Here is a 27,827-nt window from a genome sequence, read left to right as displayed (position 1 = left end):
TTGTTGGTAGAATTATTTTCCAAAGGCAAATAACCTCATCAGTTTCTGTAAGCATTTTCTCATTAATGATTCCTCTCCTAATATCAAGAAAAGATCAAATACAACATCTGAAACGGACTTCACATAACAAATTTACCACAGCTATTTACTGCCATTTATTACTGTACTACTTGCCCAGTGATTAATCCTTTATTTTCACAGACACGCAGTGAGCAGCTGTAATATCTTTGCAAATATAAATTATATGAAATTTAGAGCTTACAAGGGAAAGAAAGGGAAATCTGTCAGTAGTGTAAGCGCAAGAAGATTTGCTGGTGAAGTTGGAGAATTAAGATATCTGTCTCTGTTGTAAACATATCCTCTGCTTACAGGAACTCTCAACTGTTAGTAACATTCTTAATTTCTGTTGCCTGAAGGCCTCATGCATTTGGTCATCCTCCATGAACGTGCACCTGACCGTACACTCTTTCTTCTTATCCTCACCACCTTATAGACTGTGAAAGTTGAACCTGAAATATACAGGTAATATCAAATATGATCAGTTTTATACTCCAGGAAGCTGTGGTGATGTTATTGTAGGAAATGATGAAGATAGGCTGGTGATGGAAAACACAGAGCACTTGCAGTTTTCAATTTAAAATGTAAATCTGATTAGTCTTCTTACAGGTAGGTCTTTGTGTCAGTTACTACCACTTTTTAATTTTTAGTTTAACCACCAGAATATCTTAAAAATCCTGCCGGAATTGTGCAAATGTATTGGATGGGTGCATTAATATTGGTACTTAGGAAATGCTGTCAGTGTAGACTATGGCTAAGTCTCACATATGCACACATTAATGAGAATATATTCTGCTCTTACGTTCTCTTGCCTCTTTTCCCTTCCCCTCTCACTATTTCTTAAGTGTGATTATATATATGTACACACACACACATATGTTCTTAGTTCCCTTTTTTCCCCACTGATCCACCTGGTGGCAGAAGACAAAGATAAGCATCTTTGTGTTAGAATTTAAGTGTGGCTTTTGCGTCCTTTCCCTTTTGTTCCCTCTGCTTACAGGCAGCATCAGCTAGAATCAGGATTGGATTATGCCAGAACAGAATGCGATCTTGTAGTAGGATATATGCTTATTAATAGAGTTACAATGGGAAGGGAAAATGAGCAAACCTATCTACTGGAACTGAGTGGAGCAGAGCTGGTATAAAAGACATTATGACATGAACTAAGAACATATTTTGGAAAGCTAGACAACAGCTGTGTCTAAAACATAGCCTAGCCTTTTAGGAAGGACAAATTAATTGCAATTAAACAAGGCTAAGGAATTAATCAAAACTTTTGAAAGAAATAAAAAGCAGGAAGCTTTCAGCCCAAATAAAACATTTCAAAAACCTAGAGAATGAAGATCTTTCTGAAATACCACCTTTTTTTACTACTGTGGTATTAATTAAAATATTTGCTTCTGATTCTCCAGGCAAAAAGAGGAAAGACTGGCATGTAGACTTCCAACCTTTCACTTAATCAACTTCACTGATGGGTCAAGGGTAGGAAACAGCGCCAACCCTTTCCATACAGATAAGCATACACAAAGGCTGTTGTAAAGCAATTGTGCAATGAAAAGCACAGCAATAAGAGGAGAGTGGCAGAGTCCTGGACTTCAGCAAGTGAGGATAAGCCCAAAGGCAGCAGCTGCTGATACAGAAACTAATTAAAAAAGCTGCTTACCTTTGAAAGGCCACAGGTAGATAGGGCTCCCCAGTAAGATACCCTTGCTTCCACTGCCAACCCCTAAATGAGGTCTGGGAAGGAAGGGATGGATCCTGGCTCCACCCCTTCTGGTCACTCAGGTGCATTGCATGCACTGAGCTCCCCTGGGTTGGCCCCACCTTCCCACCAGGTGCTCATTGTTTCAAGCTGTGACTTAGCATTTCTGCTACAGCTGTGTTGGAATCTCTGCCCCAGCTGCATGAGGATGAGCTTCTCTGCTGCAGCCTGGCTGGAGTGGCTGTACGGGTGCTGTTGGAATTCTGTGTGATGGGCTGGAGGAGAGCCAGGCAGAGCTGCAGGTACTGCCAGTGGCTGAAGCCCCTAGAGTGTGCTTTATGGAGTAAGGATGTGATTTTTAGGGGGTGCTCCCCTGCTGCTCAGGCACCCCCTGAGCTCTGTTCCTTTATGGGAGTACTTGTGTATGTGATCACCTGGTTAAGCTGGTCATTCCTTGGTTACCACCGTGGTGAATTAAAGTTTCAGCCTAGAGATAAAGGCAAAACTGCTTCTCAGCAGCTCTGGGAAGCTCTTAGCTGTGCAGTAGCAACCAACCACTAATCTTGACCCACTCTCCCAGCTTTCTGGTGCAAGCAAAGCATGTTGAGCTATTTTGTCAACTTTAGCAACTTTTGAAGGAACTACCTGTGTGGCATCAGTGCTGAGCCTGTGGTTCTGCAAGGGATCACTGCAAGGGGGAATGGTTTTAAACTGAGATAGGGGAGGTTTATGTGACATATCAGGAGGAAGTTTTTCACTCAGAGGGTGGTGACGCACTGGAACAGGTTGCCCAAGGAGGTTGTGGATGCCCCATCCCTGGAGGCATTCAAGGCCAGGCTGGATGTGGCTCTGGGTCAGCCTGGTCTGGTGGTTGGTGACCCTGCACATAGCAGAGAGGTTGAAACTACATGGCCATTGTGGTTCTTTTCAACCCAGGCCATTCTATGATTCTATTTGCATGCTGGAGGAAGAAGTGCTGAAATAACACAGGATGCAGAGGACAAATGGGCTGATATAAATATATGTTATATTTATATAAAAGACTTCTCTGGACAAAGGGCAACAAGGCTGGTGAAGGGTTTGGAACACAAGTCTTAGGAGGAGTGGCTGAGGGAACTGGATTCTTTAGTCTGGAGAAGGCTCAGATGGGACCTTATCACCCTCCACAACTATCTGAAAGGAGGTTGTAGTGAGGTGGTGGTCAGCCTCCTATGCAGACAATGACAGGGCAAGAGGCAATGGCTTTAAGTTACTTGGCTTTGTTTTTCTTTTTATTTTACAATGAAAGCGACCTTCCAGCCCTGCTTATGAAGTAACCGTTTGTTATGATGCAACACTGCTACTGGTGCCCTGTGTTCCCATTTAAAAGCCCTTTCAGTGATGCAGAACTCGGGGAAATTTGATAGAAAAGGGTAAGGGGGGTGATGTTAACGAGAGATGAAAAATAAAGTTGTTTTTCACCCCAAGCCCGACCGGGCGTGCCGTGAGAGGCCTCGCACAGCACCACGAGCCCGGCACACTCTCACACGACAGGCATGAGGAGGCGCGGACCTCCCGCGCTGCCGGGCGGGACTCGGCCCTCGGCGGCACGAGGATGAGGACGCGCATGCGCGGCGGCGGCACCACTCGCAGCCCGTCGCAGCCGCTCGTTGTCCGCCGGCGGCGCCTCCTTTGTGGCGGGCGGGCCGGGCCGGGCCCCACCCCCGAGCCGTGTCGGGCGCAGACGAAGCGGAGGCGCCATTTTGCGCTGCTGCGGGAGACGGGTTGGGAGGCTTTGGCGGGAGGGAGGCGGCGGTGGCGGTAGGGATAGCATTAACCGCGGTAACCATAGCGGTAGCGGCGGTGGGTGCGGTCGCTGCTCGGGACTAGCGTCCCCGTTCGCCCGGCCCCGCGGTCAGGACTTTGCCGACATGAGCGACGTGGAGGAGAACAACTTCGAGGGGAGGGTGAGTGGCCGTCCCTGCCGGGGCCGTGCTGAGGGCCGGCCGGGGGCGTCCGGTGCAGCTCGGGCGGAGGCGGCGGCGCGGTTGTGTCTAAAATGGCTCCTTGGGGAGCCCGGGTCCTGACGGGGCCTGGGCGCCTCGCGTCCCCCCTCGCCCTGTCGTCCTCGTTTCTTTCTTTTATTTTTCTTATGACGACCTGGCGCGGATCAGCGGGCTGAGGCTCTGCCCGGCACAGACTGAGCCCCGCCGCCTCGACCCTCGCCCTCTTCCTTCTCCCTTCACGGCTCCGTCCCATCCCCCTGGCCCGGGCTGCGGGCGCTGCCGCCCCGCTCCTCCCTCCGTCCCCGGCCCGGGCTCGCCGAGCCCCGTGCTCTCTCCCCGCTTCTCCCTTATTTCCGTCCCTGCCCGTCGTCCCGGGCCGTCCGCCCCCCGATCGCCCCGCGTGCGGCCCTCGCCGTGCCCGCCCGGTCCCTTTGTGAGCGGCGCCGCTCGCGGCCCGCGGCAGCACCGTCCGACCGCGCAGGGGAGCCCCGGGAGGCGCGGCCTGCCTCGGGAGCCGCGCGGGCGCCCCGGCCGCGTAGCCGAGGGCTTTATCTCAGCGCGCCGCTGCGGTTTTGTAACCGTGTTAGGCCCATGTCTTCTCTTCCCCTCCCGCCCTCCTATTGCTGCGGTTTCTCTGTACGCCTATAGCCGGGCCTTTCCATTTTCTGTTTCGTTTTTTTTTTTTCTTAGTGACGATCAGGATAAGCAGCGGTTAGAAGCTGCTTGAAGCAGAAATTAAATGTGTGTTATCCTCGCTCCATCACTACTTACTTTTTTTAATTTTGCAGATTTTTTTGTTCGCTCCCTAAGAATTGCTTTAGAAGAACACCTGAGCATCCTTTTGGTGACTTTTTCTGATGAACCAGTGGTAGCAGCCTTTCGCTTCTATCAGGTTGTTGCCTGAAGAAACGAACGTTCTGAAAGAGCAGAGTCTTATTCCCATAATGATCTTTACAGAAATATGCTTATCTTTTTGCGATGTTAGTTTAAAAAACCAAAAACAACCAAAAAAAAAACCCAGTCCCCAGGCTCGGTGTGTTTTACCTGGCTGTGCAGTGACTGCTGCTGGTTCCTCAGGTGAGGTAAACAAAATCTGTTCTTGTGTTAATTGCTGCACAGAGGTGGCCACATACCTGTGCTCTTTCCAGTTAAATAAGCTAATCCCAGGGGGAAGCCAGCCAGGTCAGAGAAAGCTGAGCAGCATATGTTCTTTGTTGATCATTTTTTAAGGTTTCTTACTGCAGTCTCCTGGTCTGCAGCAAGATTTATATGTTTTTTTTTTTTTAATAATTCCTTCTTTGTATTTCGGCAGCTCTTGCTTTTTGATCGAAATATTTATATTAGGCTCCTTAATGGGTCTCTTGTTAGTGCTGAAGAAACAAATAGAGCTGAGGATTTCTGCATACGATCTGCCAAATGTAGCAGTAAAACAGCATTTTGACAGTACGTGAAGTATGAGGAGTCCCACATAGCAGTTTTTCTGTTACTTCTCAGTTGGCTTATGATTTTTTTTTTTTGAGGTGGAAAATCTACCTGTTGGAAAGAACTGCTGATCCTATTGAGTTTTCCTCTGGAAAACTTGCATTCTTTTCACTCCCCCATAGTGGAATTTATGAAACACCAGCATGTGAGTGTCTCATTTTTTCGAATGTAGCTGAACATAATGGCAGATAATTGATCCCCTCACAGCATTTTTTTTGTTCTAATTGAGAATGTTCCTAAGCAGTTCTTTCACTTTATTTCAGTAATACATTTTCGATAATGCTATTAACATACTTAGAAAACCTTGTGGCCTAATGTTTATTTTTTTATTTACACTGAAAATAATTACAGGTGTAAAATTAAACATGTAAATTTGTGGGAAGAGGGGTTTGATGTTCAGTTTGATGTTCCTGGTCAGACCAGAGCTTTTAAGCACTTGGAGGTCCTAGTGCTTTAGTGTGCGATGTGCAGGCACATGGCATGGGGGTTGTGTGGCCTAAGTCTTCAGCAGGAGAAGGAAACAGAAGAAATGGGGTGGGGTCAGGGGGTGGGGGAGTGTTTGTTTGTAAAGAGCCCGCTTTCCTCAAACTTATCACAAAAGAGATGTGAGTACCTTTTGAGTTCCCCCCACCTCCCTCAGTACTGGGTCTCAGTACCCACCAGGGTGGTGTTTAGGGAGGCCTGGTTCTTGCAAGTAGAGATTGTCTGATACTGAGGTGAAGGTACCGATTGAATGAGTAGTAAGCAAAAGATTCTTTCAAACAAATCCTAGTGTAAGATTAGCTAGAAAGTCTTTCCTGTTTTGCTTTGTACTTGTAAGTTTCACATGTGATTATTGATAGTTGACTTAATTTTCTACTTTTTCTTAATTTGTAAATTTTAGAATCATGCCAGCATTTAATATGTAGAGGAGATTTAGGATGATCTTGGAAGCAACTTTCCAGCAAGGCTGCATAGTTTGTGCTGTCTAGGAACCTGCCTTTCTGAAGCATTGGATAAAATCACTGTAGACATTGGTAGGGATTTTTTAATTATTATTACTCTTGAGCTCACTCATTTCTTTAGTGACCACTATTTTCCAAAGCAAATGTTAGTCAGAGATGCTTAGGCTGATTAACATCTGCTCTGTTTTTGCATCATTTTGCTTCAACTTCAGCAGGTTTAGTATTAAGCATGTGGCTGGTTGAACAGAAGAGCTCTCTTCCACTTCCTCCCCAAAAAACACAGAAGCATAGCGATTTAACAGAAATTGCTAGAATAGTTGGAAACGTAATGGATGTACTAGAATTAAGTTTATGGTCTTCGAGGAGGGCAATGATTTTAAGTTATGTTTATATGCAGTGACTTGAATTTTGGAATGGTTAAAGGATGTTATCAGTGTTAAGTGTTCATTCGTTGGGAGCAGGTTAGGCAGATGAGGCTTTTCATCCTATTGTTAGCAGGCAACTTGAAACAAGGGTTTAATAACACGTTCATCCAGTGCATATTCTGTGATGTAACTTCATTGAAAGCTTTCTCTGAGCAGTGAAGGACTGGCAGTCTGAACAGAGCTGGGCAGAAGCTCCCCTTGCAATATCACAGTGAAGGCAGAACTCCAGGTTGATGGCCCTTGATTCTCATGAGATGCCTCTTCCTCTCTATGAAATCACAATGATCTTCTAAAAAAGCACTTGAAGTATATATTACTGCTAAAGGAAGTATATATGTAGTTCCTATGTACGCAAGTGGCTTTTAGACCAGCTAATCAGTAAATGTCTTGTATTTTTTGTATACGAGCTTCATGAAGAAAATACTAAAGTTTATGCATGTTCTGATGTGAATTACCTAAACCTGATCAAGCTTGCAGTCACTTCTTTGATTCAGAATAATGTAGTGGCAGTCTGCTGCCTCAGCAGCAAGGAGGGCACACTGCTCACCGTGGGTTTTGAGGTACAGGCGTGGCTGTGCTCATGCTGTGTAGTTCGGCATTAGCTTGGAGAAAGCTGTGATGGTGTTTCTATTGACAGGCATGGAAAGGAGACTTCTTAGGCAAGTTGATTACTTTTTTGTTTAATGGAGCTTAAAGTTTAGGTCGGTACTTGGGCAAAAGACTGCCTACAGAGCCCTTCCCTGAGCAGGCGTATATTCAGCCCTCAGTGAGAAGGTGCAGAATTATAAACTGATAATCTGCAAAAAATTAATTGCTGAAGTTTTTTGTCTTAATTGGAGTAGTGTCATAGATGAATGCGTAGCGCTTGCTGATGTTGGTGACTTTTTAAAGGTGTCTACAGGGCAGCACACGTTAATTTTGCTTCATAGAAAAGTTTATTGCCTACACATACGCATTAAAACCTTTATAGAAGATAGCTAATGAAGGGATTAGTTTGAGTATAGAGCGTCAGGTCATAGCATTAAACAAACATTATTTAACTTCTCGTGTGAGCTTCAAGTTGGTAGGCTCCTGTCAAAGCAGTAGCTAAAAAGTAATTGTCTCATCTCATAAAGCTTTGCTACCGAATTGATGGATTCATCCAGTGAATGTAGGGTGATACTAAATTTGTTTCTTTTCTGACTACTTGTGCTTTTCTGTCCCCTTGTAAAGTTGGAATTCATTTATTTCTGGCACTTGGGCAGCAGTTTTTTTAGCAAGGTTTTTGTGAAGCCTGAGCTTTTGTTTTGCTAGCTCAGTGGTGTTGCTGGGCTAATTGTGTCCTGTCCGCTTCCATCCCTCACGTGCGGTTGGTACTTCCTAAGGTTGAATGAAGTACAGCTGAAATCTCTGTGACTTCATGATTTTTTTTCTTCCTATTTTACTTCCCATATTTTGTTAACAGAAAGCCTAGCATAAGCCTCATCAGCTCTTTTTATTTAGTTTCACTTTAAATTTTGATAGCCTTGTGATAAAGCTGTTCTGTCTTACTCTAAAGTGAGGTGAGATAAGACGTGAGGCAGTGAGGGTGGAAGAGTGGCTTAAAAGAACTATTTTTGTCATCTTGCTGTCTTTGTCATACCCTCTGATGGTAGCTGGAAACCTAAAAATACTTCTTGAAGACTTTTGCAGTTCTACTCATTGTAGAACTGTTTTGAATACTTTTTTTTTAAGGAATAATCCTATTTGAAAGCAGCATTTCTGTTGAAGGATGTGAGGAAGACAAATGGCAGATACATGTACCTGGGATCTGTTGATGCAGTTATACCAGTATGGATGAAGTGCTTTGACATCTTGCTCAGCTGGCTGCTGGGAAGTTGTCGATGAGTTAATCAGTGCCTAGGAATATGTGATTGTTAGGTAATGATAGGAAAGGACTTATCCTGTCCATACCACTTGGTTTCACATTGGTCTTTCTGGAATAAAGAGGGTGTGAAGAATGGAAAATACTCTTTGGCTTTGGAGTAGTCATCCAGAGAATCAGTAGCTGAAGCTGCAGTCTTCAGATTACATTCACCTACAGCAATGTATTTGGCTCCTAGTTCCACTTCTTGATGAATCATTAATCCCATTTCCCACTGTATACTGAGGGAATTGCAATGTGGCGTTCTGAGGAAGCACAATTATTTTTTTTCCTGTTTTGCCATGGGGAAAAGTGTTGGTTGCGCATGTGTTCCTTCTGAAAGGGAAACTTGATCTGAAGAATATTAGGCAGTTAGCTGACTGTCTCTTTCCTACAGGCTGTAGTGACAGCAAATCTACATACTTGGAAATGGTGACAGCAAATGTCTGCCTTGTAAGTTTGTGAGGGTGAGAGCAGTGAGTGGGCAGTTGCACAACAAAGCAGAAGATACCTACTGTCATCTGTGAGATCGTTGTGGGGTGAGAAGCTGCACTGAAAAAAAAATGCAGTCTGATCTATGCCCCTCAGGTGGCCGAGGATCTTCAGAGCAGAAAGAGTAGTAAATATTGATGCAGAGAGAAAGTGTACCTTATTCTCTTGTAAGTAGTAGTTAAATGCATTTCTGGGTAAATATGGAGCAAAGATTGGAGTATGTGAATTGCTTGAAGAATGGTAAGGGATTTGAATGCTTTGGATAATAGAGGTGTTTATTTGCTGTTGTTAAGATGACATAATAAGAAAAAGTGTTAAACATGGCATTCTTTTTGATACTGCAGGATGGATATAAATTGTTAATGCAGAACTGTTGGATCTGTCTGACACAGACTAAGAAATACCTTGATTATTTCCTTGTGGGGAAACAAAGGAGGAAAGTTCTTTAAATTCTCACTTTGTGACACCTTGAAGCTCTGAATCTCTTAATCCCTACCTGTAGTCTTGCTAATATAAATCTTATTAGGTGCTTTTTCAGTGTCTTCCTTAAGTCCTTAAACTCTTGCAGCTTATTATGATTCTCTTAGTCTCTCCTGTTGAAGAGCACTGTAGGAGATATAACTAGGTGATCAGTGTTGCATCAGAAGATGAGATGTAATTGCCTGCCAATGCCAGACACAATATGCAACTGCTAACAGGTAATCTCTCTTTAGCTGCAGTTTACACCTACAGTAAAGTTGAGGAAGTTTGAAATGTATGTGGACTTCTGCTGTCACCTCTGTTGCTCCACTTCTAAAGTTATATGTTTTCAAATACAGCCTCTAAAGGGCTTAAGCAACGAGTTCTGAATGAATGTGACCTATGTGGAATAATGTAATATTTGCTTTCGGCAACTTCATACGGACTCACTGTCATAATACAACCGATACTGTTAGAAAAAGCTGCGGGTGATGTCAGAAGATACTGCAGGTGAATAGATAAGGATGCTAAGCTAACTTTTTTTCATGTATGGGAGTTACCAGGTCCTTATGAGTTTTGGTACCTCCCAACAGATCTGTGACATTAGATTCTTTTTTTCTTTTTTTGCTGCTGCCATTCTTTTTGTTGTTTCTAGCATTCTTACTGTTCAGGAAGTGATCTTCCAAATGTAAAAAGAGTGGTCAATATAATATCCTCATTTCTTTGCCTTTTTATTGAAAGTTCTAACTTAAATCTTGACAGTGATGCATTAAATGCTTTTCTGTTTTGCTGATCGCTTTTACTGGGGGGGAGAAGGGGGACTGGTGGAAGTAACTCCCAGAGGAAATGAGAGCTGCTGCTGGGGATTAAGTGTAAAGGGAAGAATTGAGGAGGGCTACTTATAAAGCGTGTTAGTGCCCCTGAAAGGATGTGTGTGTGTGTGTGTGTATATATATTTTTGTGAACAGTCAATTCTAGATGTAAAAATATAAACATCAAAATTCAGTAATATCTACGTGTGCACCCTTCCTCCTATTTCTGTGACAGCCTTGTAGCTAGATCAGCAGTTAGCTGGCTTAATAAGGGTACCCTCTAACACTGCGGTTCACGTGTCACAGCCAGGCCTTGAATGTAGCCTTTGCTGGTAAGTTTAACGTGCCTATCATCCCCATAGGTGACGTTCTCCATATATCCTTTGTCCTTTTCGTTGAGGTGAAGGGCAACAGGTAGCGTAGCTGTAATGCTTGTTAATAAGGGATCTTTCAAGTTCCATTTTGTGCATTTTTATTGTCTGGAAATGCGAGGAAGGAGCCCTTTGGAAAAGGACTTGGGTTCAGAGTGCCGACTGTGAAAGGAAATACAAATATGAATTTAAATAGAATAATAAATTGAGAAATACATTCTGTGGATAAGCAGGAGGGGAAATGATGAAAATAAGAGTGAAATGTCACATGTGGGAGGGGAACTTACGCTTTTTTCTGTTTTTTTTTTCTGCACAATTTTTTGTGATAATATAGATATTATTGATACATATAGATTATATGTGTAGTATTTCCATAGTTCTTTTTTATTGCTGAACTCCCTAGAAATGCTGCGTTCTAAAGTGTGAGGAAATCCTAACCTGCTCTTTGTTTACTTGTTTTCTTAGTTTTTCTCGTGTGCATTATCATACAAGAAAACAAGAAAGTTATGTATTTCATTGGATTCCTTTGAAGCGCTGTATTATGTCTTTTTGTTTTTGTGGATTAAGTTGTATGCAAGAAAAACAGGATAACAATGAGGAAGAGAAAGTAGGAAGAAAATTTTGTCTTGCGTATATCTATGTGCATGTACTGTGCGAGTAAGTATGTGCATAGATAGATTATGACTGGAAATTGTTGGCCATTCTATTGAACTGAGAGTGTCTTAGTAATAATGTGTAGGAGTAGAATTTGGGATATTGAATACTGAGAAAACATAGTCGCTAATTTAGGGGGGAAAATCAGTTGCCGGTATCAATATTTTAATATATTTTTGCTAAGTAGTCTTTTAGTTCGTTTGTGTATGTTACAAAGAGTAACAAGTTTGAAAGGGGAGGAGGGTAGCTTTGAAAATACAGTAAACACTGAGAACTCAGTAAGCTTATTGTTAGACCATAGACACTTATACAGTTTTAAAGCTTTTTTAAACAAAGTTGTTTTATAAAGTAGTTTCTTGCACTTTACCTGCTGGCTTTTCAATTTGGTAGATAACATCTGAACTCCAGCAGAGTTTTATAATCCCCACGTGCTTAAATATACTAAATGTTCTTTTTCCATTAAGGTTAATGTTCGTGAAGAAATTGAAGAGTTTTTTCCAAGAATGTGGAAGATAAATCAAGATAAAAGAAGGCTAATGAAAAGTATTAAAGATCAGAAAAATAAAATTGAATGGGGGAAAAAATTGAACAGAAGATTGGTCAGATAGAAGCACTTGAATGTTTTTTTAAGGCTATAATGAATTGTTTGAATTGGGGAAGAATACACGAAGTATGAAAAATGAAAAACTCAATGAAGAATGAAGAAAAGTAGAAAGCAAGAGTGAAGTAGAATTAAAAGAATCTGGAAGAATGAATGGGTCCTAGGTTAAGTAAATGTATGGTTTATGTTCCAGTGTCTGTATGATCAAGTTGTAGATGAATTTGCATGATTACTTAGTTAATAGAGAATTGGTGATCTGGTTCGAGCAGGGATCTATTTGAGGAAAGCATACAATATTAACAGTGGGCTAGCAAAATGAAATTTGTCCTGGAGGGTATTCCCTAACCATTTGTTTTTCAGGAGCAATCAATATAATAGAATTACTGTATTTAAATGTTAGGAGTTAGGCATTTATACAACCAATACCATTTGTAATACTGTTCTTTTTGTTAGGAGTCTCGCTCCCAGTCAAAATCTCCAGCTGGGAGTCCTGCTCGTGTAAAATCGGAGAGCAGGTCAGGATCTCGCAGTCCATCGAGAGCTTCCAAACATTCTGAATCACACTCTAGGTCAAGATCAAAATCGAGGTATGTCTGGGAAGTAATTCAAGTTGATTCAGTATTATTGCTCGTGTTTGCTCTTTTGTTACATTGCTGAGACTTCTTCTCTTGTAAAAATTTTTAACCTTTTAGAGTGTGTTAAGAGGGCTGTGTTCATTTGCATGTTGGTGGAAAAGGCTGGGGGAAGATTCTGTAAGTAGTAATGTGTGTGTATGTAAAGAGGAAGTAATATGAATAGGAGTAGCTCTGTAGAAGTCACTGCTAAAATAAATAGATGTAACCATTCCTGAGAAGGGAGAAGAGGTTACAGTTCAGTTATTTAAAATCTAATGTCCTCTTCTCCCAAAGTCTTTTCGGAGAGGGTCTCGTGTGTGGACCCTTCGTGCAGGTAAGAAGGAAGACTCAAGCGAGAACCACAGCAAAAGTAGTTTGTGTTAGATAAGGGTAAGCTCTGTATTCTAACTATTGGAAATGTTGAAGGCTAATTGCTTGGGGCAGTTCTTGACATTTCTTCTCTGAAACACTGAGTCTTTGTTAAAACAAAATCTGAAAACTACAGGTAGAGTTGGGCATGGATAGCTTCTTGATTTACGTGAGTTTTAAGATTTAAATCAATTTTTGGAACACTTCTTTTCCCTGTCGCTGTGTACCTGTTCAGGCAGAGTTCTGTAGCTCTCCCTTCTAAAGGAGCTGTAAAACAGAGAGCTCCCTCAGAGTACAGAAGGACTGTTGTGCCTCTTTTCTCTAAATGTTTGAGCTGAAAAATATTTTAAGATACAACTATTTTAATTGTAGTGAGCCTCAGGAAAAGGAATTTTAGGTTTTTCTCTGGGAGAAGTAAGGCTTACAATTCTGTGTGCTTGTGTGCATATGATCTAACTAAAAACTTTCTTTGTTGAAGATCCAGGTCCAGAAGGCACTCGCACAGACGTTACACTCGCTCCAGATCCCATTCCCATTCTCATTCCCATAGGAGACGTTCTCGAAGCAGATCGTACACGCCAGAATATCGTCGTCGAAGGAGCCGTAGTCATTCTCCAATGTCCAACAGGAGAAGGCACACAGGCAGCAGAGTATGTCATTCTTAAGGCTGAGTATTAACAAAACGGTTGCTGGTTACACACTAGTATAATCCAAGTTAACTGCAGGCTGAATGTGACTTACTGTCTTGTCAGTAGAGGATAGGGGAATTGGGTTTTGAGTAGAAGAAGGGGTTGGAAACAGCAAAATCTTTCCTTCACACTGGGCCCTTACTATTTGTGCAAGCAACACGCAGGGCAGATGTCAAATCCTGTACTGCTTGTAAGTATCTACAAGATTGACTAGAGAAATAATGGAACAAACTTCTAAAGTGTTCTTGTTCATAACAAAGTCTACTATATTGAAGGTTGCTTGTGATTTTATACCTCTAAATAATGAATTGGGTTTAACTTTAAACCTGTGCACTGTTAGCTGATGTGTAAATCTTAAGCTAGAAAAGAAGTTGTGAAGAGGATCAGTAGGCCTCTCAGAATTCAAGTGGGAAATAGTCTCTCTGTGGACAGGATAGGAAGTGTAGGTAAACCAACCAAGATGCAAGATGCTTCTTGTATGTCATTCTGAGAGATCTCCCCCAAGGTCATTCCTTGTTCAGCACTTTAGCTTCTGTTTTTACATTGCTTCAAGCTGATCAAAACAAATGTTGCTGCACACGTCCTCTTCTTTGGTGAGGTCTGTGATACTTTCAGTTTTGTTGTAGCGTAGTTTCTCTGAATGTATTTATTAACTTGTTCTGCTTACTGTGGTGAAGCAGCTCACTAGGACCAGGTAATGCTGATGTGAGAGAGAAGACGAATGTGTGGAAGATGGCAAGGCTATACCAGTGCTAGTGAATGCACAGTGTCTTAAGCTGCTCTGAAGCAGCATTTGTAGTTAAGCTGTTGGTGGGTTGTTTCCGGTGTGTAAACATGATGTAGTAAATATGAATCTAATGTCTTGGAAAGTTGGAAGGAATAACTGGACTTCAAAAGGCGTAGCAGATTTCCTGGTGAGAGACAAACAAGTCTACTTTATTACTTTTAGAAATACTAGGATATTTTGCTCTGAATACTTTTTTTTTTCTTGGAAATGACTCAGTGACTCTGTGAAACATGAAACTCCTTTTCAAAATGAATTCCACACTTATTTGGAACAGTAGTTCTAGTAATGCCAAAACAAAATAAACCAGATTTGAATTCCCTGAATGAGAGATCTTAAAGACACCAGAGAAATTGGTGACAGTTTTGCCACTTCTGCTGACCTGGGTCTGTGGAGGCAGTACAAAAACTTGATATTAAAGGTATTTTTTTGTCCTCCACCATTGAAATCCATCTAGTGATGAATGAGGTAACTGTAACTAAGGTTGCTTAGGTTGCACAGACTGATTCTCTTGCCTCAGAAAAGGTGATTGGGTTTAATTTTGAGTGGGGATGTATAAGAGAGCAGTACTGAGGAGTAGCATGTGTAGGGACTTGTCTAAGCGATGATTTAAAAGACTGAGGTCTCATTGAACTTGTGTTTCAGTGGATGTTAATGCCACTAAATTATTAAATAGCTTTAAATGAAAGGGAATAAAAAAAGAAATTTAAACCTCTCTAATTGAAACTTTAAAATGACCAACTGCCAGTTTTTGTTGTGCCATTTAGTGTAATGAGGAGCTGTATGAAGTTCATGTCCTAAAATTGGAGTTTGAAATTTGGCAAATGGAGAAAGCAAATATGCAAGTGTTTTGGACACTTCTTTTACAGTGGACTCCTGAACACAAACTCTGAAAGGGGAAAAATCTACACCAATTTGAAACATAGCTTTAAAAAATAAGGAAAGGTAGGATGGGAGTGTAGGTAAATCACATTCTTCATCCTTCTCCTGCCTCTTGGTAGAGCGTGAGGAGAGTTTATGTCAGCAAGCTGCGGAGTTTTTTGGTCGGTTTTTAAAATATTTGGAAGTGTGCTCCTGTTTAAGAAAATAAAGAGTCCGATGGACTGTTTTGCTGTAGCAGTGCTCAGGAGATACTTAACTGATGTGTCATCCAGACCTCTTCCCTGATGAGAATTCTTTGGCTGAACCTACACTCTGCTCTTAATAGCGAGTGGAGTGGCTTGGAATACGGTTTGTTTACTGAACTTTGTGTGACGATTTTTTCCTCTGTTCACAGTCTTTTCTTTTTATGGTGAGGGAGAATCCTTTTAAAAGAGAGTTGAGTTAAATCTTGATTCTTGCAGCAGGAGCTAAGCTAGGTTGCAGATCTCCTGATACGAGAAACCGATGGGCTAGTTAAACCTGCTCAGATGAAAGTAAGTGAGCAAAGCTTTTAGTGTTCTTCAACATCCATGTGAAAATAACTGTGTATGATGCCCCTATTTTCTACATGGAAAAATACTATCCAATTGTTTTTACCTCCTGCATATAAAGATGTGCTTATCTCAATGACAGCTGGCAAGATAATGCTATGATTCTCCAGAAAAGGAGTTGAAGCCCTGAGAGTTTTCTTGCAGGGCCTTGTAGGGTAAATTTGAGTGTACAGGTCATGGGCATGTTTGTCTTTATGTTTTGCATGCTGACTCCCAAAGCTCTTTATTTCAAAATCTACATCTTGCAGGTTAAAGCCCAGGGACCTGTGTGCATGTTCCATTATCTTGGTTTAATTTCTTTTTTTAAGTTTAAGTTTCACTAGGGACCATGGAGTACTTTTGCTCAGCCTTTAGTCTCAGCTTGCTTCCTGCCTGTGCTTTAAAGTGGCATTTTCCTTTGTTACAGAAGTTTTGAAATTGAAGGCTTTACTTCAAAATTGTCATCTAGAAACTGTCATCTTGGTATCCAGAACTACAGAGTAGAGTTCATAAAAGAGCGTGAAAGAAGAGCGAAGCCAATTCATTCTTCAAGTCAGTGAAGGGGAAGCTCTGAGGCATAAATTACTGTGCATTAGTGGCTCTGAAAATCTGAAACTGAAACAGAAATTTCAGCTGTTAACTTCCCATTAGTATTTCAGCAGGAAAAAATGAAATCCCTATGCCTGTTGCTGTTATTTTAAAGTATTCCAGCGTAGCAAGTGCCAGGAACTTAACTGAAGGGGAAAAAAAAAGCTAACAAAAAAACCTCCACTTACATTGACGAAGGTAGCTCTGTAAAAGGAATTGGCTTAATATGAGCTCTTAAGGCTTGTAGAGAAACTTTGAACCTAATAGAAAAATGAATTGCATTACCTTGAACGATTGTACAATTCCATATTTGACTGACCTTAGTTGAAGTGTACAAATAGTTCAATCTCTCGCATCACGTTAGTCTAGAGTCTTGTTCTAGACAAGCACACGTGCTTCTGAATTAGTTTCATAGAGCCAGTATTTGTTTCTATGTAGTTAAGTTGGTGATTTTGATCCAGTTTCACGGGACAGAGAGAATATTTTCAATTTAAATACTAACCTTCGCTATATCTGAAGGGGAAGTGTTGAGGTGGGAAGGAAGTACATAGTTCTGGTAGGAGGCAAGGTAAAGTTTCAGCTGTTCATGCTGACAAGCTCAAGTGTGTTTGTGTGAAAGTAGGGGCAGCATCCAACATTCGGCACCACTGGTGACCTTGTGGGAATGTTAAAGATGGGAGGGAGTTCAGGATGACTCTTAGCACCCTTAAATATCCTGTCTGCATCTTGTTGACGATTCAAGTGAGGAATACTAGTATAACAGTCTCCTGTTCACTGCATCTTTTCTGTAGTTGCAATACTTCATGTTTCTGAATTGTACCATCAGTACAACTTGAGAAACTTACCCGTGTTTATTTCTAAATTAAATATCAGGAAATTAGTTACATTTTGGAAGTATCTTAAGATTGGAATGTTAACTCTTGAAGTATTAAAACGTGTAATGAACTATACTTAACTTTCTTCATAAGAAGTTGAGAAATGTATATGTGTAAGTGTATGACTTGTTTTTTATTAACTTAATTGATGTTAACCTCTTATCTTACCAGGCTAATCCAGATCCAAATACGTGTCTTGGAGTGTTTGGTCTCAGTTTATACACCACTGAGAGAGATTTGCGTGAAGTCTTTTCTCGTTATGGACCTTTGACTGGTGTCAATGTTGTTTATGACCAACGGACTGGACGATCAAGAGGATTTGCTTTCGTTTATTTTGAGAGAATTGATGATTCTAAAGAGGTAAATTCATTGCTCACTAATTAAAAATGAGTGTACTGTTTGTGTATTGTCTTCACAAATATCTTTGTAAAAAATTGTGTGCGTGTTCACTAGAAAGTTCTCACTGAGGTTCATTTCAAATGCTTTCTTCAAACCTTGTGGAACTTCTAAACAGATTAAGAACACTAGTTCAGTGTTCAGATGCTCAAGTGAAGTTTGAGGCTGGGCTGTTGTTTGTATTGAATCACTAACAAATGTGGCAGTTTCATTTCTTAATCTGTTACTTTAAGATGTAAAACTTCAGACAGACATAGAAGTGCTACAGGATTTTTCAAACTGTTTGAAAGCTATTCAAAATAATTTTCTGTATCAAAATTCTAAATATTTTCTTTACCGTTCTCTTTGAAAGTGTGGTGTTCATTTGAGAGTCTGTTTTTTGTCTTGAGTTAGTGGCTAGTTGGACAAATAGCTGTTTGTGTCTGGACTAAGTGTCCTTTAGTGTAATAGATGTGTAGGGAAGCAATCAAAGAATCTGAACAGCAGTGTGTATTATGGTTCACTACATTAGGATTTTTTTTACCCATGCGAGGATGCAGCAAGCATTACTAATTTAATAAGACTTCATGAATTTGCTGTTAAACAAGTAGATGTATTCTATTTGTTCTGACAAAATAAAAAAGTGCCTGTATTTCAATCAGCCAGGGTATTTTATCATACACTTTTCTTTTTAGTAACAGTGCAGTTGCTCACTTGAATGTTATGCCTTCCTCATGGGAATGTCTCTTCCTTTCTTATGGGCAGACTTAAAACATGGTTGTGGATAAATAGGCACGGGCAGACGTTTCAGATATGCTGTTTGATTCTGTTTGCACTAGGTAAAAGTGTATTCATGATACTTGGGTATGACTTCTCTCACTTAGCACTGCAGAATGGGAGGGTGACAGCTGTGGACCTACTGTCAGTAACTTAAAAATGAAAACTGCTGATGGGACTTGGTGTTACTTCAATGGAAAAAAAAAAGTCATGAATGACTTAGTTGGGCTAGATGCAGTTTTGAACGTTAACTTGTTTCTGCTATGTTCCTACAAGCAATTATGATAGAGCAAGCAGATGTAGAAGATGATGAAACGACTTGCAGAGAACCAGTTTATGACAAGAATAGAGGTTGTATATGTGTGATTGTTGCAGGTTATAGGAGAGTAGCAAGTAAAAAGAGCTGGAAGCTTCCTTCAGCTTCCCTTTGTTTTCCCAGTATCACCTTGACAGGTTGAGAAAGGAGTTAATGGCATGGATTGCTGTCTATTCATACTTAGTGGTCTCCTTGATTGTCACTTAGCCTCGTGTTTCTTTGCAGCCTGGTGGGATTCTGAAGCTGTGACTGTTCTGTAGCGCAGCCAGTATCTAAAACACTTGCACGCTGTTTTGTAGCATTCATGTGCTTGTTTTGTCTGTTGTAAAATTTCATGTCTTTAGAAGTACTTTATTTCTAGTTGTCACTGGCAGTGGTCATGCATGACACCATGCATTTTTTAAAATGTTCCGTGTAAATACCATGAAGTAATTTGTTTAGTATGAAGCTGCTTTGGCAGAAACTACAAAATTGGAATGCAAAGGAAAAAAATGGGATATTACATGCAGAAACAAAAATGCACTAATAAAGATGAGCACTGTAAGTAGGAACTAAAGGAACTGGGAATGTAAACAAAATTTTCCCATCTCTGCTTTGCTGTATTATTTCAGTTTTGTGAGTTCCAAGTGGTGGGAGGTTTTTCTTCCCTCCTCCTCCCCACATCAGCTCACTGGGGAGAAAAAATGGCTTTATTTGACTTCACAGACCATGAAGACAGATTTGAAGTGGCAGTAAGTAGGAAAAGAGGATAGAGCTATAGGCGTGAAACTGACAGGCCCTGGAGGAGAACTAAGAGGAGTGATAGAAATCCTTGGGGGAGATGGGTCAGATCTGAAAAGCTGGGTTTGCTAAAAGTAGTGTTACTTGAGCTGCTTCTGTTTCAGGTAAATACATTTCCTCTCTAAAGAAACAATAAAATAAACCAAGCCTCTGAGTAAAGGCAATGTAAAACTCTAGGTAAGAAGTGGAGTTGAATTTCAGTCTTCTTTAAGCAGCCGTAGATGGATTAAATAGGTGTGGAAGAACCCTGGGAAGAGGGGACAATCACCTAAGATTTCACATCATCTGTACTTTTACCCTTCTGAGAGGGCTGCTGAAGAAAGCCTCTTAGCTGGCATGCTTTGAAACACTGTTGATATTCAGATTAGAGACCAAAGGAGTTGAGAATAGTCGTCTTTAAACTTTGTAATTTGGTCAGCTGCAGTATTGTGGGGGTTCTCTTGCAGCTGAAGTCCTGTTGGGATCTTTGTTGTCACTAGTAACCTTCCTTAAATCATACCAGATATTGAGCTGGTTAAAATGTTACTGTGACTTGTTGTTTTTTTTTTTTTAAGAAGTTACATTTTGGTTTCTTGAAAGTTAAAGAAGTGGTATTTGGTACTGTTTTTAGCCCTGCGTGTTGCAAGATCGTGTCTTATGTTACCATCCTTCTTCTAAGTCTTCAGAACCACACATGAGGAGTACAGCATCGCTGTGCGAAGAGCCGGACTTGTAAGCTTCTGTTGAAGACAGAATCTTTCTGAAGATTGGCGTACTTTGTTTTGCAACACTAGCACTGAACTGGCTGTTTTGTAATGTTTTAGCTAAGTTACCCACCTGTCCATCACGTTAGTAGTTTAGGATTTTTGTTTCTTCCTCTTAGAGAGGAAATACGCACTGTGTTGCAAACTGTGTACTAGAATGGGAAAAAAAACCAACCACCTTTGAGGCAGATTGATTATCTTGGTGTTAATAAAGAGGATCACAAGTAAAAGGCTTGGTGCTGTAGGGAGGTGATTCTGCATTTACCAGGGATTTTATTCCAGCTTTTCAGTAACTTGTACAATAAACTAGTAGTTGTTAAAACTGAGGCTACTGTGAATGCACTGTCTGTGCAGAGAACTCATCTGTGAAGCATTAACTACAACAGCTGTTGGCAATATGAAATTTTCAGTTTCTCATGCTACTTACATGCTATTTACAGTTCTGACTATATTTCAGGATGCTTTTCTGTAGTAGTGTATATTGACAATTAAGACAAACCTGACACAGACCAACTGAACTGCTGACATAATCTGTTGCCTAAGACTGTAATATTTCCAGGTCTTTGTGTGTTTCTTTCTTCATTTATGCAAGACATTCTGTGGTGCAGGCAGAGCAATTTAGTTGTCATTGACCAAAACTTCTCCCACTGCCTTAAGTGATGTTTTCGGCATCAAAAGGACTCTTGATAAACCAGACAAGAACATGAGAACGTTTCTGATGTTTGGGATTGAGTTACAGGCTTCTGGAGACCACGCAGTGCCGTGAAATTGGTAATGGTTAGGGAAGTGTACCCAGTTACTCACTCTGATTGTCTAAAATCTTGTTTCTCTTTACTCTACAGCCCTAAGGTATGCTTTAAAAAGCATCCATGTAATCAATAGGTGTTAAAGCTCAGAAATCGGGGGGGGGGGGGGGGGGGGGGGGGAAGGTAATTGCCCGTATTTTGATTACATTGAAAAACAAACAAACAGCCATGATGTCTGTTCATCCCATGTTTCACCTGCGATTCAGTAGAGATGATCTTCTTGCTGTTGATGTTAAGTACAACGTAGGCAGGATTTGGGGGTTTAAAAAAAAAAAAAGATTTTTAGTTCTGCAAAATAGATTTATTTTAAAATGAGCTAACATAAATTGTTCGTGTTTGACTTTCTAAATACATTCAATCTACTATTTGTAAGCGCTTGTGCATTTGCAAAATGCCACACTGTGATATACATCGAATGAGTTGAAATCTGTTAAATGTAATGTTTCCTGTTTGTAGCCAATGGAGGTCATGACCCAATGGTTTGGGAACTGCTCATCTTGACAAACTAACACCTTACAAGTAGTAATTCAAAAGACCTTTGTTGTTAAGTTAAGGGTAGATTGTTCTAGGTTTAAAACTGTAATCTAAGATTGAGTTTCTGCTTGTGTCATTGCCAAGTGGTATTCCGTTTCTGACCCTGTGTGTGCAGGTATATAATCTGGTGTATGAAGTCAGTCTTTCTGCATTTTGCAGTGAAAGCTAGCAGTGTATGCTCATGCGAATCCTGTTTGCTTGCTTACTGTCCTCTTGAAAAGCTATGCCAGTCTCTTAACAGTGCTCAGATATTTGGAAGAAAACCCAGGCTGGAATAAAAATAGACTTGTCAGTTAAAGGCTCCTGAGAGGGTATTATATGCCTTTAAATCCCAACATAATTTGATTTTTTTTCTTCAGCATGTTTTATTTGACGATCTGGAAAATATAGTTCTGACTTGTAGACAGCGTTTGAAAATGCTTCTTGCACTGCTAGCCCAAGTGTGCAGCGTCTTTTCACTTGGACATCTAAATACTCTTAGTGTTCGTGTGTGTACAGAACCAGCAGGAGAAGCAAGCAGAGATTGGTTCTGAATGAAACACTGCTCTAACAAAATTGTAAAATCCACATTTCATCATAAGGTGCTCTTAGTTCGAGGAGAAAATGAAAATGTCAGTAATAGTCACATCTGTGATTCCCGTCTGTACAAAACAAATAGTGCGGTGTCACTCATCTGCAGTGGTTTTAAAACACAAGTGCTGGTAGAAGCACAGCAGTCATTAGCTAGGGAGTGCTTTGCTTCGGAGCCTTAAGATGTGTAAGTTGCAGTTGCAAAGGACTGAATGTGAGTGGTGTTATCGGTGTTGTTGCTTTCCTGCAATTTGAGGATGAAGATAACGTACTTGGAAGGCTTTACGTGCCTATATATATATATCTATTAACAGATTTTTGCTAACTTTCAACTTTATAGTTATCAGTTATTGCTAACAGCTGTTGAAAGCAAATGCAGTGGAAGTTTTAGCATTGAGTAAGACATCAGACATTGGGACCAGGGCTTCTGGGTTCCTTGCGGATCGGGAACTATCAGCTAGTCTTTATCTGCTGAAGTGTAATACCTTTCTCAGTACTTTGAAGATGAACTATCGAATTTTGTTATCAAAAGTAACTTGTTGGCTGTCTTGCCGTTATTCTCTGCACTGCTCCCTATGTCCAAGACCTGTTTTCTTTCCTCTTAAAAGAGGTGCTTGTTCTTTCAGTTAAATGAAACCAGTGCCAAATGGTCTGGATGTGGGGTGGCTGTCCGTCAGCTCCCCGCGTGTTGGGGATCGGACGTGAAAGTGCCACGAAGCAGAAGGTTCCTTTGTTTTTAAGATGCATTGTGTATTGCCAAACTTGCAGAAAGATGCTTCTAATCATAAAGCCCCCATTTCCACAAGCCTGTTTGCAGCAGTGCTTTGGATTTGCGATAACTCACAGTATGCGTGTACCGAGTAAGATTGATTTCATTCATCCTTGTGCAGCAAGATCTAGAAGATTAAAGACTAGGAAACTGAAGTTAATGGACGTGTTTTGTTCAGAAAACATTGTAGTATACGTGGAGATGTGAGATGCTCTTCGGCTCAGCCTCGCGGTTAGCCTGGATGTGATGTTGCCGTGTAGGAAGGGCCCTCACTAGGTGGCGATATAGCACAGATAGAAACAGAACTCATAAAGCACAATAGGCGCAGATAAATGGGCTAGTGATAGCTCGGTCCTTTCCAGTTTGGAGCCACAAAGTGAAATCGTGTGGGTGTTAGTTTTGTTTCCCCCTCCATACAGATTAGATGTTAATTCAGTACGGTTGCTGTTATGGGACTGGGAAGAAGTTAATTTCTGAACAGCTGTTGGACTCTTTTGTTTTAGAAAAAAGGAGAAAGTGCTGTGCTCAGAGCACGTCCATGAGTTGGGGTTGTGATTTGTGTCTCCCAGCTAAAGAATATTAAAAAAATCTTGAGTTGAACTCAAGCTTACAGGAGTAGATCTGTCCCAAACGTGGAACTGACGCGTACAGAGCAAGCTGCCTGGTGAAGTAGTGTTTTGGAGGTCTTAGGGCAGCGATAGACGGAAGGTGGGAAAACAAAAAAGTACTTCGAAAATTTTACTAACTCTTAAATCCAACGTTAATTATTTGTGAGATTGCTAATTGTTTTTTCAAGTTGGCGTTCCTTATGTGTAATTCTCGAAAGTTCGCCGCGGTCCTTTGGAAAAGCTGCTTGCGTGCTTTTGAGTTTGCGAAAGGCCATTGTATTGATTGAGAGATGAAAGGAGCGGGGCAGAGCCCCCAGTGAGCGCGTGCACGGGCCGGGAGCCGCTCTGAAGGCGCGGGCTGCTCAGGCGCAGCCCCCCGTGCGTATCGCTTTGGCCGGCCGCTATTGTGAGAGCGAGTGGGGAGGAAGGTTGTAATTAGGTATCCATGTAGGCTGAACCCGCCATTTTACTAAGCTGGAGTAGGTCCTTGTAAGGGAGATGGCAGGAGGCTGGGAGAGCATGAAATGGCAGCCGACTAGCAGTAATCCGGCCATATGCACCCTACAGGAAGCCACTGTTTTGCACAGCCTTTGAATCCGCCCATCCCCTCTGGGTCAGAGCCGATGGTAGGAAAGATGTGGTTTTCAGGAAAAGCTGTTTGGACTTTGTTTACCTTTTTGATGGGTAGAAGGCAAAGTCTACTACAAGGGAAGCGATTGTGCTAGTGGATGGTCCTGTGCTTTCTTAAAAAGGGATTGATTGCGTGCCACGGCACTCGGCGCCCCGCTGCAGCCCTGAAAGCGCTGCTGGGAAGGGGGCCGGGGCCGAGCCACCACAGTGGGGCACTAGTAAGCAGCCTAAGTAGAAGCGGCCTGGGGCTCGTTGGTCAGGCTCTGGCAGAAATCAGTGTGGTTTGTGCCTAGCTTTCCATAGGAGGTCGAAGGTTTCATGTCCTCATTCCTTCTCTTTCCCGCAGGCAATGGAGCATGCAAACGGAATGGAGCTGGATGGCAGGAGGATTCGGGTGGATTACTCCATCACCAAGAGAGCGCATACACCCACCCCAGGCATCTACATGGGCAGGCCGACGCAGTAAGGGGAAACTCATTTCCTGTGGTGGGATTAAAATTGATTTAAATGGAAGAAACTGGTTGAGGAAACTGTACTGCAGACTGCTACTTATTTATTTTTACATTTTAGAATTAAACATTTTTTGCACGAAGGCATTAACGTAAAGTGTGTTCCTGTGATTCAGATTTCAGTCCTTCTGAGGTTTCTTGTATTGTTATTCAAAAAAAAAAAAGGAATATGTTATTTTTTTAAAGTTTCATCCAGCGCAGTGAGCTGATGCACCCTGAGCCTTCTGAAATACCAGGGTGCCCATTTGGAGATCTAGGCTGAAAGTCTTGATGGTGTTTTGCATTTTTGTGGGGGGTGGGACGGGGTGTTAAGGGTTATTTGTTTGGCAGGTGTTTAAATGTTTAATCGTTAGATTGTTTAAGGGCTTAGTCTTCAGTGTCTGATTTGCAACGCTGAAAATGGTTTTTGAATGATTTAATTTGATGAAGAATATAACCTGAAGTACTTTGTATTTTTTCCTTACAGCAGTGGAGGAGGTGGTGGTGGTGGAGCAGGTCGGCGCCGCGACTCTTACTATGATAGGGGGTATGACAGAGGATATGACAGATACGAAGAATACGACTACAGATATAGGTAAATAATTGTGATATTTCTCTAAGAACAGTGGAATTGGGAGAAAACAAGTTTCTCAGTTATAGATGATAGCGATGTTATTACGTTTGTACCGTGATTTTTTCTGCATGCTTGCTTTGTTTAGAGCCACCTTACAGTAGGTTTTGTAATGCAGTATTAAAGTACTCGTAATCTTCCTTGTTTCTGTAGTGTAGTTACATGTTAATCAGTTGTGTGAGAGGTTAACTTTGCTATCTGGAGAAGGTGTAGAACGTAGACCCTCCAAATGCAGCAGACAGGAATAAAAGGGAACTCTCTTTTTTTCCATACTGTATATAGAACCAGGAACAGCTGACAAACAGTGCTGCTGAAGAAGGGGTTATTTGTAGATGGCGTTTTTAATGCCTGACATTTCACAGCTATCTGACCATTTTGAAAGTTATCTAGTTTCAGAGAATGTTGTACAACAAGAATTGTAGGCATTTGTAAAAGCACTTAGGTGTTTACAGAGCTAGTGAGAGTTTATTAAATGTGCTGTAGAGATACATCAGCTTTTAAACACATCAAATAGAGAAATATAAAAGCATCTGTTAAATAACTGTAAGCCACAGCCAAACCAAGCTGGAGTCATTCATGCAGGCCAAGTCTTTTAGTACTAAGGAAATGATTCTGTTCTGTAGAAGTAATGTGAGTGAGGCTTCTTTCATTATGATTGTTTGTTTTCTGTTTTAATTTCCTTTAAAGGAGACGATCCCCATCGCCTTACTATAGCAGGTACCGGTCACGATCAAGATCCCGTTCCTACAGTCCAAGTGAGTAAACAGAAATGAATAAATAGAATGGGGCTGGTATGACACTTGTTACAGTATTAATTGATCGGTGAGAGTTCTGAATGTGAAGGCAAAAAAAAAAACCCGGGTGCTGCAATGCTCGTGTGTGTGTATGTGTGTGTATGTGTGTGTGCTCTTAGTTCATAGTAATGATGTTGTCTTATTTTTTTCTCTCCAGGGCGCTACTGAAGATCAGAAGAATGAACAGTTGAGGACTTGATTTTTAAATAAAAAGTTTAGATCTTAGCTTCCCTACTGGCTTCCCTACTGTTTTCCCTCCTTTCCCTCCCTTCCTTGTCCTCCATCCAGCTATTTTAGAAAACCTGGGTTCATTTAGAGTATACATATCTTCCGTTGAAGTATTCCTGTTTTCCATCCCTCCTTATGTAATACTCTTAAATATCGTAATTGTAGTTTTTGTGTAGTATAACATCTTAAGCAAAGTTAAATAGAAAACCCAAAGTGTTGATGCATTTTGGAAGTCATTCCTATTTTGTTTTTAAAACAATTGGACTCCTGGCTAATCAAAAGAGAGCAATGATATTTTTAAAGCTTGCATGTCATACGTAATGCACACACTCAGATACTTTGATATAAACATGCGTTTCCAAGTAACTCGTTGATCTTTCTGTTAAAAGGCAAACATTTTACTTTGATAAACAAGTAACGACTTTGAGCCTTTACTGTAAAGACAAATTTATTTAGGTAGTGATGAACCAGAGGATTTTTTTTTTTTTGTCAGGTAGTTGCTTTGAGTGTAGAATATTTGAGCTAGAGACAAAATGGGTATTTGGCTGACTGGGAAAACAGACCCTTGTACACTGAAAATTAAGGCTGCGTTTTATAGATAAATTTCTGGATAGCTACACAGTGGAAAATATTTGGAGTTAAAACCATAGAAGTCCTGGGATTTTTTTTTATTGTTCTTGGTTAAATATTTCCCCTTAAGTGCAGGAGAAAACAACTATTTATTGAACATAGCAATTAGTTATATAATTTGCTGTTCACTTAAAAACAAACATAACCCCAGACTTTTGGTATTGCAATAATGATGAAGTTTCGTTTCCAGTCCTTTTGAAAGCATGGATGGAAAACCTGTGACTACATGTAAACTTTTCTTTCCTTTCAATAAAAGTCAATTCCACTGAGATGTGCTTTCTTGTCTGTTTTGCTTCTCACGTCGCCTTGGTAGACAGATTCAGCAGGACACGATGCTGCTGTGTGGGTAATAAAGTCAGCATTTATCAGTTTGCTTGGGAGCTTTGCCTTCCTTCAGAACTGGCACGCAGTGGTATGGGATGGCTAAGCAGAGTGGGTAGCCCAGGTTTTTCCTGACTGTTTTGGCACTTGGTGGAATCGTGGTGAGATGGCTTAAGGAGAGGAAACACTGTTGACTTTGTTTGGATTTCTGGCAAGTTCTGCCCTCTGAAATAACTCGCCGTGTGGCTGGCTCAGTGCTGCTATTGGCACCGCAAAAGGAATGGGACTACCAAGCTCTCGCAGCACAAATCATCGCATCCTGATTGTCGTGGAATGCCACCAAAAACATTTGTCATAATTTGAAGAGGGTAAGCGTATGAAGCAATTGTAACTGTTGCTGAATGTCAGTGCCAGGATCTATTTACAAGTAATTAAAAGAAACAAACACCCACATTTTTAAAAGACTTGATAGAACACGCAAGGAGAACCGAGTTGTATCTTACTGCTGCTGCTCAGTATTTATCTGTTACGGTTTATCCCTGAATTGCAATTGAAAGCTCTCAGTAAAATGAGCCCGTGTTCTCCCAGAGG

General features: G+C 41.1%; 1 protein-coding gene across 2 annotated transcripts; it reads left to right on the top strand.

Annotated features, from left to right (window-relative positions):
- The first annotated feature begins 3,458 nt into the window (after nucleotides 1–3,458).
- TRA2A (transformer 2 alpha homolog) lies at nucleotides 3,459–27,184 on the top strand. Of its 2 annotated transcripts, none has more exons than NM_001006360.2 (8): nucleotides 3,459–3,705; nucleotides 12,320–12,453; nucleotides 13,328–13,499; nucleotides 17,408–17,596; nucleotides 24,491–24,606; nucleotides 25,120–25,227; nucleotides 25,951–26,018; nucleotides 26,215–27,184. In NM_001006360.2, the coding sequence occupies exons 1-8, from the start codon at nucleotides 3,670–3,672 to the stop codon at nucleotides 26,223–26,225; spliced, it is 834 nt and encodes a 277-aa protein (NP_001006360.2). In that variant the 5' UTR covers nucleotides 3,459–3,669; the 3' UTR covers nucleotides 26,226–27,184. The 2 variants fall into 2 exon arrangements, with proteins under 2 accessions (NP_001006360.2, XP_040537675.1); XM_040681741.2 differs by lacking the exon at nucleotides 3,459–3,705 and adding an exon at nucleotides 10,233–12,041.
- The last annotated feature ends 643 nt before the right edge of the window (nucleotides 27,185–27,827 follow it).

This window comes from Gallus gallus, chromosome 2 (genome assembly GCF_016699485.2).
Source record: "Gallus gallus isolate bGalGal1 chromosome 2, bGalGal1.mat.broiler.GRCg7b, whole genome shotgun sequence".
Classification (NCBI taxonomy): Eukaryota; Metazoa; Chordata; class Aves; order Galliformes; family Phasianidae; genus Gallus; species Gallus gallus.
This window is presented reverse-complemented; position numbering and strand designations above follow the sequence as displayed.

Bases quoted from the DNA above. Each gene is read 5' to 3' on its own strand.
- TRA2A (NM_001006360.2), top strand. From the start codon at position 3,670: ATGAGCGACGTGGAGGAGAACAACTTCGAGGGGAGG. The intron at 3,706-12,319 runs GTGAGTGGCCGT...TCTTTTTGTTAG, and splicing joins AGAACAACTTCGAGGGGAGG to GAGTCTCGCTCCCAGTCAAA. The intron at 24,607-25,119 runs GTAAGGGGAAAC...TTTTCCTTACAG, and splicing joins TACATGGGCAGGCCGACGCA to CAGTGGAGGAGGTGGTGGTG.